The following is a 7,938-nucleotide window of genomic DNA, read 5'->3' as shown; positions in this document are numbered from 1 at the left end:
AGGAGATCGAGACCAGCCTGGGCCACATGGTGAAACCCTCTCTCCACTAAAAATACAAAAGACATGAGCCAGGCGTGGTGGCGGGTGCCCGTCATCCCATGTACTTGGGAGGCTGAGGCAGAATTGCTTGAACTCAGGAGACGGAGGTTGCAGTGAGCTGGGATCGCACCACCACTCTCCAGCACTCCAGAGTGAGACTCCGTCTCTACCCGAAAAAAAAAAAGGCTTTCTGGCCGTTTCAGCTCATGTCCCTCATCTGCACCTAAGGCAGTTCTCCAAGCCCTGGGCTGAGGATGGTATCAGGCCTTCGGCCCCACAGGACTGAGAGGGTCCTAAGGGACTCCTTCCAGGGCCCTCAGCTTCGGGGTAAGAAAACAGAGGCCGGAGGCCCAGACGACAATGGTCTGAACCTCGTGTCGGGTTCCCCTGGGCCGGCCTCGTCTCCAGGCTCTGGATTCAGGTCCTTTTGCCCAACTGAAAAGCCAGGCCCCATCCTACCAAGGTTCATTGGCCCTGGACCCTCAGCCCTGCAGGGCCTGCCTGCAGCCAGCCTTGGAGGCTCCTGAGTGAGCACTGGGGGGTGAGCAGAGGGGGCCTGACCCCAAGAGCCTGGCAGAGCCTGGCAGGTGGTTCCCTCTGTCCACAAGCGACTGTGCAGACGCCCGTGGACTGTCTGTGGATGTGGTGCTGAGGGAGGGCCCCAATTGGGGTCACCTCCATGATAGGGCTGAGCCCTTGGGAAGCAGACACCCCACACCCATCCACTTCCCCCTTGCACCTCCTGGGAGGCTGGCGCAGGTACTCCTAGGGGACTGCAGGGCGCCTCCCAGCAGGCAGTAAACTCACCCCCTGTGTTTCCCCCAGCCCTATGTCCTGAGCTGCCACTTCACCCACACGTGCACTGTTCACTGTTGCCCTGGGAGGGGCGCTCGTGGTGGGGGCGGTGGGGCATGGACAGGAGGCTCCTCAGGATGGGGATGTGGACACGCCGTCCCCGCCACAGGCCTCCTCCCATCTGCGGCGCTGCCTGCTCACTGTGCTCCTCACCTCCATCCTGCAGATACTACTTCAAGAAAGTGAGCGACGAGTTTGACTGTGGGGTGGTGTTCGAGGAGGTTCGAGAGGACGAGGCCGTCCTGCCCGTCTTCGAGGAGAAGATCATCGGCAAAGTGGAGAAGGTGGACTGACCGGCTGGCGGGCTGACCGCTGCACCAGGCGAGGCCCTCGGTGGGCACAGGTGTCACAGCCAGGCGGATGACCTTGTACTCAGGAGCCCAGTAGAGAACAGCGTGGGGGCGCCGCCCACCCCTGCAGTCTCGCCGTGTCTGGGCGGGTAGGGGTCCCTCCGCGTGGTCCACAGGCTTCTGTCCTGCCCCCGAGGAGGCAGCCGGACACTCCCCGTAGCAATACTTGGAGGGCCTAGCCCAAGTGGGGCAGCCAAGGTCCCTGCTGCCGGCTTTAAGCGGCGCCCCGGTGCCTCCCGTGGGTATGTGTGCTGGGATCTGTTTCCCTCCGGGATTTGCCACGTACCCTGGTCTTGCTGGGCTCAGCCCCAGGCCTGGGCACAGGGGCCTGCAGGCCTCTGTCAATTGTACTCGCCACCGAGTGCCTTCACCACAGCTTGTCTCTTGCCTGCCACCGTGTGAGCCGGCGACGGGGCACTGCACCTGCCTCCAGCTGCTGGCTGCGCGGTCCCGGGTCCTCCTTTCTGAGGGCCCATGTAAATATGTACATTTCTCAGGCCAGGGCCAGCAGGGGCTGCCCAGGTCTGTTTTTCATGCGATGACACTTGTACAATTATCTTTTCAAAGGTACTTGGATAATAATGAAATAAAACTGTTTTTGAACCTGCCCTGGCTGTGGTGCGTCTGCTGCCGGTGGGGCCTGGCCTGGGTCTCCCAGCCTCAGCCCCTGCGGTAAAGGAGGTCATGCTGGCCTCCAGCAGGCATGGGGGTCGTCCTGTGACGCCGAGGCTGGCCAAGCTAGAGCATGGACGTGCTCTACCTTCCTTCCCGGGAGCCCGCGTCTGGGCAGAGCTGCATCAGGCCAGCCTTGCTGAGGGACCAGGCACACACAGTCCAGAACCAAGCTCTTTATTCACAATGCACAGCTCCCTCCAGCACCCAAGGAGGTGCCTCCTGTCCAGCGGTGATGGGGGGAGTGACAAAGGGGTAGCTACAGCTCCTCCTTGGACCCCACCGTTGAGTTGGCCCGTGGTTCCTAGAACGGGTCACAAGCGCAGCTGGAGGCTCTGCTCCCAGCCTACCCCTGCCCCGCCAGCCCTGTGGAAAGAGGGTTTGTGCAGAGGCCTGGAGCCCTGGCTTAGGGACACCCACCGGGAACGGGGCTGCCGGCACCTCCGTGGGCTCCTCCGTGGGCACCGCGCCCCCATTGTCCAGGAACTTGGACAAGGTCTCCAGGTCCCTGGTGCTTTTATATTCAATCACCTGAGGAGAGGCAGGAGGATCCGGAGGACACGCCAGGTCCAGCCCCACGCCCAGGAAGATGGCATCCCAGCTTCTTCCCAGCCACCTGTCCCCCATACCTTCCGACCTGGCCCTGCTGGGAAGTACTTGAGGGTAGGGAAGCTGTGCACGGCGAAGGCGTCCAGCTCATTGGCCGTGGCATCCAGCTGAGCGATGATGATGTCCTCGTGGTCTTGGTACTTCTCAGCTAGCGCCTCCCAGGCAGGCGCCATCTCCTTGCAGTGGGTGCACCATGGGGCATCTAGGACAGGGGCCGTTGAGCACGGCCATCTGGGCACCCCCCGCCCAGCGCACACACCCCGTGCCTCCCTCAGCACTCACAGAACTTGACAAACACATTCTTGGTTTCATCAAAAGCCACCTGCTCAAAATTCTTGCCCACAAGGGTCTTCACTGGCCGCTGATCCCAGTCAGGGGGAACCTCCTGGCTCAGGAGATAGGGCTGGGGGAAACCAGGCCAGACGCTTTGCCAGGGGTCCTCTCTAGGGCTCGGGGGGAGGTCCTCTGCAGAGTTGGGGGCTCCTCTGCAGAGTTGGGGGCTCCTCTGCGGAGTTGGGGGCTCCTCTGTGGGGACTGCAGGGGCGGGGGCCTGAGCGCTGCTGTTCCCACCCCCTGCCGGGCTGGGAGGATGAGGTCAGGGTTCCCCTCCCTCTATGAGCAGTCTGCAGCAGACCTTGACTTGGCCGTTGAGGACTGCGTGGCAGAAAGCAGTGACGGAAGCTGCGGTGACAGGGCCCCCATCCACAGGCGCGTATTTTTTAGTGGTCTCAATGTTGATGAAGCGCAGGGTGGGGGCTGCCTCAGCCTTGAGGCCAAAGTACTGCAGCACATGCTCATTGTCAGCCGCCACGTCCACCACCACAAACAGCACCTGAGGCCAGGAGTCCACACTGGCACCGGCCACTGTCCAGCTGCCCCTCCCCCCGGGCCCCAGTACCTGCCCCCATCCAGCTGCCCCTCCCCCCGGACCCCAGTACCTGCCCCCGGAAGCGGGGAGCTGCCTCCCCAAAGCCTGCTAGGAGCTCCCTGTGAGCAGCCAGGGTCTGGTTGACAAACAGCAGCAGGTGGTTGAGGATCCTGGCCGCGAAGATCTTGGGAGATGTCTACAATAGGGAGGGTGCTCATGACTCCACAGGGCCCCCTGCCTAGGCACCCCCATCCCTGGACTCCTCCACCCTGGGACTCCCCCAGCCCAGGCACTGCAGCCTGCGTACCTGGCTGTTGAACTCCGTGACCAGGCGCATGCTGTGTGTGACCAGGAAGCGCGACAGATCCCCCAGGTCCAGGCCAAGCTCCTCATCCACTGGGAAGTCTGCCCGCCCCTCATCAAACTGGACAGCAGCACATGGGTCAGTGGGCGCTGCAGCCGCACCCCAACCCACGCCTGGGCCTGACCTACCTTCTTGAAGAGAACCACGGTGTCCTTGGTGAGGCCGAACTGCTGAAAGAGCCGCGGCCGGTCCGTGAGGCCAAAGGTCATGTCCAGGGCGTCCCGGGCCAGGGCCAAGAAGGTGGCCATGTCCTCGTCCTGCAGGTCCTGAAGGGCCCGGCCCTGTGAGGCCACCAGGTCCCACAGTCACTGCCCCCATGGCCCAGCTCCCCACGCCCAGTGGCTCACCTGGAAGAAGCCGATGACCACCAGGTCCCGCCCATCGATCAGTGCCTGGGCGGCCGCCTCGTCCTCCAGCCGCACGGCACTGGGCCCCACCCGCCGTCGCAGCCACTCGGCAATGCCCTCAGCCTCCCGTGGTCCTGCAGGGAGTCTCCCTCAGCCTGGGCCTGGCCACCACCCCCCCACGACCGGCCTGCCCCCACACCTGTGTACTCCTCCGGGTGTGTGCGGTTCCCGTTGCGGAAGAACTTGAGCGTAGGGTACTCTGTCACACCAAACTCCTCAGCCAGCTCGGGCTGTGCAGGCCCGTCCACCTTGGACAGCGTGACCGCCGTTGAGTCGGCCGCGAGCAGGGCAGCTGCCTTGCTGTACTCGGGGGCCAGGGCCTTGCAGTGCCCACACCACGGGGCATCTGGGGGATGGGGCCGTGAGTGCCCCAGGCTACCACAACCCCGGGAGCACCCTCTCCACACCTGACAACCCAGCAGGGAACAACCGTGCTCCTCCATTCTGCCCCGAGCCCCGGCCACGGCCACGCTGAGCGCCAGCGCCTCTTTGTGGCCCCCCAGGCTGCGGCACAGGGACCAGCAAGGCTTGGGGGGGCTTGAAAGACCCCTCCCTACAGCCAGGCGCGGCCGCTCACACCTGCAATCCCAGCACTTTGGGAGGCAGAGGCGGGTGGATCACCTGAGGTTGGGAGTCAGAGACCAGCCTGGCCAACCTGGAGAAAACCCGTCTCTACTAAAAATACAAAAGAAATTAGCCAGGATTGGTTGCGTACGCCTGTAATCCTAGCTACTCGGGAGGCTGAGGCAGGAGAATCGCTTGAACCTGGGAGGCGGAGGCTGCAGTGAGCCAAGATCACGCCATTGCACTCCAACCTGGGCGACAAGAGCAAAGCTCCGTCTCTAAAATGGAAAACACCCTCCCTTTCCTGTAAGGCTGGGGCTCCCAGGCCCATGCGGCTGCCGGTGAAGACCTCCCAGGCAAGAACAGTTCCTATCTGTGTCAAGGGTTGTGAAAAGACCACAGAGCACATGCATCAGGGACCTCCGTGGGCCCCCAAAGCCCGAACACTCCTGGGCCTCTGCAGAGTCTGCAGGATGCCCCTGGCAGCTGGAGGAGTGGCCGGCAAGACGGCGACTCTGGCACCATGGCCGCTGGCTGAGCAGGGAGGCACAGGTGCTCTCATGTCCTGTGGGTACCCCCAGTACTACCACTGCTCCTGCCTGCCCCAACCGGACCCCCAGGACCCTCCTAGAGAGCTCCTGGGCACAGTGGGGGAAAGTGCCTGCGGGGAGGCCTCTCTTGGGCACATGCCCTGCATTTGCTGGCAAAGGGTGGGGTCCCCAGGTGGGCCCTGACAGTCTCCACCGGTCCCCAGCTCCACTGGCCCCAGCACTCACAGAACTCCACCAGCAGGGCAGGGTGCTCCCGCAGGGCCAGGCCCAGGGTGCGGCGGCTCAGCACCAAGATCCCATCCTCCTTGGGGAATTCCTCCTCTGGAGGCTCCTCTGAGGGGCTCTCGGGTCCCTGCTCCTGACTCCAGGGGCACGAAGCCCTGAGCAGCAGCAGCAGCAGTACAGGCAGAAACTGGCGGCTCATGGTGCTGCCAGGGCCCGTGGGGCAGGGGCAGATAAGGGGGCCAGAAGCCAAGCAGCAGCTGCCACGTGGCACACAAGCCTGGTTCCAGCAAAGATAAGGCCCATGCGGGCCCCCCAGCCCCCAGGGGAGGGGAGGCAGAAAGAGACAACACGCAGGGCACCGAGACAGGGCCACGTTTAATGGGACAGCTCAGGGGACAGCGCCAGGCCCAGGGGGTCCCGGGACAGAGCAGGGGCAGCAGGGGAGGGTCTGGTCACTCACGGGGGGTGCTGGGGATGCTTGGGAGTCCCTGTGCAGCAGCTGAGGGAGGTGGGGGAGACAAGGACTGGGGGTTCAGTCCTTCCAGTCCTGGCAGATGCAGAGACCCCACTCCCAGGACAGGTGGTGCGTCCTGTCATCGTCGGTGAAGAGGGACACGACCAGGTAGGGGCCCCGCACCAGTGCACCCCTCGGCGCTTCCTCCACCGGAGTCACAAACTCATACTCCTGGGCGCTGGGGCCATAGCTGCCCACCATGTAGACGGTCTTGTCCACTAGGGAGGGGAGGGCATCAGGGCTGTCCTCTGTCCGCCCCCCGCTTCCCACCCCCCGCCCTGTTCCCCCCTCACCCGCTGCCCTCACCACGCAGGCCCCGGCGGTAGGTGTGGTGCAGACACTTGAGGCCGCTGACAATCTCCCTGTGGACCTAGGAAAAGAGGCATTAGGAGTTCCCTCTGGGGGCCAGGCCTCTGGTTGTTGCCCCCATCCCCATCCCCTCTGCCCACTGCCCTGGCTCTCACCTTGAAGGTGATCTTCACTCTGTAATCAACACCTTCCTTCAGGACAAACACCTGGTCCTTCAGAACAGCCAGGTCCCCTATTGGGGAAACTGCAGCTAGGGTCGGAACTCCCTACAGGCTGAGACCTGCTCCAGGAGGCCCCACGTGGGGTGTGGTGCCCATGAGGTCTGCGATTGTGATGGCCCAGGGCGTGGAACCCAAGGGTGCAGCAGTGTGCCTGGGAGGGCCCTACCTGCGTTCAGGGTGCAGCATCCTGCGAGTTACCTGTGAGATCCATGATGACGGGCCCTGGAGCCTGCTCCGACAAGAGTGTTAGCCTGGTCACCTGCACATTGGGCAGGCTTGGGTCTGAGGAGAAACTGGAAGTCTGCAGGATGCCCCCCCTCACCCCTGCTGGGCTTCCCACCAGCACCCCCAGACCCAGCCCTCCAAGCCCAGGCCCCTGCCATACCCACGGCCGGTGGCAGGGGCCCCAGCAGCACCCGCTTGTACTCGGCCAGGCTCCTGTCGTCCGGGTCCAGCTGCCGGATCTCCAAGAGGCTCTTCCTCCCTGGCGCTCGGTACTCGGGCACAGCCTCATCCAGCACCTCGTCCACTGCCGGTGGCCCACCCTCCTTGTCAGCCAGGAGGACTGGGGGTGGGGAGGGGCATGAGCAGTGGCCACTAGCAGACCCTGGCATTCCAGCACCAGGCTGGAGCCCCCTCTGGCCAGCTGTACCTCCCACTACCCAAAGGGACTCCAGGGGAAGCCTCTGGGAGAGGGCAGGCAGAGAGGGCAGGCGGCCTGGGGAGGTGCCACACCACACCCAGACCTTCAGGAGGGGCCTCCAGAGACGACCAGGCCAGCAGCTCCTCTGGCCCAGATGTCCACAAAGGCCCCTTCCCCGACTGGGAGACCAAAGGGTGGGGGAATGAAGACTTCAAATGAGGGTAGCCCAGGGCCAGGGGCTACCTGCTAGAGCGCAGCGGCCGTCAGCAGCCCCCCACCCCTAGTAGCCCTCCAGGGCCCTCTACCATCCTGCTCTGGGCCGGGGTCTCTGAACACTTTCCCACAGTCTAGGAGTTTCTCCCCATGGTGCTGGGGTGCTGGGGGGCTGGGAGCCGCTCTCTCCAAATCCCTGGGCTCAGGCTCTGCGCCGCCTTCCATGGTGCCCCGGGCTGGTGGTCTCCTGAAGCCCCTCTCCCTGGTGCCCTGGGCAGGGGTTTCTGAGTCCCTGCCCACTTCGCTCCAGTCTTCTCGGGAATCACCACACGCCCTACGGAGCCTGAGCCCCAGCCCCAGCCCCACCCAGGGGAGAGGGGCTCCAGGCAGCGGTGCCCAGGGGGAGACGGTCCCAGCCCCGCCGCTTCACCAGCGGACCGGTCAGCACCTGGCCCCCTTCCCCACAGGGGTGGAGCCTGGATGAAGTCCCCCACCCCTACCAGACCCCGGCCGGGGGTCTGCGCCGCGAGATCC

At 64.3% G+C, this 7,938-nt stretch overlaps 3 protein-coding genes across 3 annotated transcripts in view; 1 reads left to right on the top strand and 2 right to left on the bottom strand.

Annotated features, from left to right (window-relative positions):
- Positions 1–1,852, top strand: part of AXIN1 (axin 1) — a 74,027-nt gene extending 72,175 nt beyond the window's left edge. The window contains exon 9 of the mRNA XM_011960082.1: positions 1,061–1,852. Within this exon, the coding sequence (XP_011815472.1) occupies positions 1,061–1,187 (127 nt within the window). The 3' untranslated portion in view covers positions 1,188–1,852. The remainder of the gene's footprint in view (positions 1–1,060) is intronic.
- A 225-nt stretch (positions 1,853–2,077) lies between these two features.
- PDIA2 (protein disulfide isomerase family A, member 2) lies at positions 2,078–5,749 on the bottom strand. The gene is made up of 11 exons (XM_011960080.1): positions 5,505–5,749; positions 4,304–4,510; positions 4,105–4,238; positions 3,886–4,023; positions 3,701–3,817; positions 3,464–3,589; positions 3,160–3,357; positions 2,808–2,928; positions 2,546–2,727; positions 2,337–2,447; positions 2,078–2,220 (listed from the first exon to the last, which is right to left on the bottom strand). The coding sequence occupies exons 1-11, from the start codon at positions 5,701–5,703 to the stop codon at positions 2,176–2,178; spliced, it is 1,578 nt and encodes a 525-aa protein (XP_011815470.1). The 5' UTR covers positions 5,704–5,749; the 3' UTR covers positions 2,078–2,175.
- Positions 5,750–5,860: 111 nt separating this feature from the next.
- ARHGDIG (Rho GDP dissociation inhibitor (GDI) gamma) lies at positions 5,861–7,449 on the bottom strand. Its single transcript, XM_011960079.1, has 5 exons — positions 6,934–7,449; positions 6,747–6,830; positions 6,483–6,559; positions 6,325–6,388; positions 5,861–6,236 (listed from the first exon to the last, which is right to left on the bottom strand). The coding sequence occupies exons 1-5, from the start codon at positions 7,160–7,162 to the stop codon at positions 6,037–6,039; spliced, it is 654 nt and encodes a 217-aa protein (XP_011815469.1). The 5' UTR covers positions 7,163–7,449; the 3' UTR covers positions 5,861–6,036.
- Between the last annotated feature and the right edge of the window lie 489 nt (positions 7,450–7,938).

The sequence above is a fragment of the Colobus angolensis genome, unplaced genomic scaffold (genome assembly GCF_000951035.1).
Source record: "Colobus angolensis palliatus isolate OR3802 unplaced genomic scaffold, Cang.pa_1.0 Scaffold502, whole genome shotgun sequence".
Taxonomy (NCBI): domain Eukaryota; kingdom Metazoa; phylum Chordata; class Mammalia; order Primates; family Cercopithecidae; genus Colobus; species Colobus angolensis.
This window is presented reverse-complemented; position numbering and strand designations above follow the sequence as displayed.

What these genes read in the sequence shown, in the direction of transcription:
- ARHGDIG (XM_011960079.1), bottom strand. Translation starts at nt 7,162, where the DNA reads ATGCCAGGGTCTGCTAGTGGCCACTGCTCATGCCCCTCCCCACCCCCA. An exon ending in GCCCCTGCCACCGGCCGTGG is followed by an intron (nt 6,831 to 6,933) that starts GTATGGCAGGGG and finishes GTTTCTCCTCAG; the next exon opens with ACCCAAGCCTGCCCAATGTG. An exon ending in GAGTGAAGATCACCTTCAAG is followed by an intron (nt 6,389 to 6,482) that starts GTGAGAGCCAGG and finishes CTCTTTTCCTAG; the next exon opens with GTCCACAGGGAGATTGTCAG.
- PDIA2 (XM_011960080.1), bottom strand. Translation starts at nt 5,703, where the DNA reads ATGAGCCGCCAGTTTCTGCCTGTACTGCTGCTGCTGCTGCTCAGGGCT. An exon ending in TGGTCATCGGCTTCTTCCAG is followed by an intron (nt 4,024 to 4,104) that starts GTGAGCCACTGG and finishes CGGGCCCTTCAG; the next exon opens with GACCTGCAGGACGAGGACAT. An exon ending in GAATGTGTTTGTCAAGTTCT is followed by an intron (nt 2,728 to 2,807) that starts GTGAGTGCTGAG and finishes CCCCTGTCCTAG; the next exon opens with ATGCCCCATGGTGCACCCAC.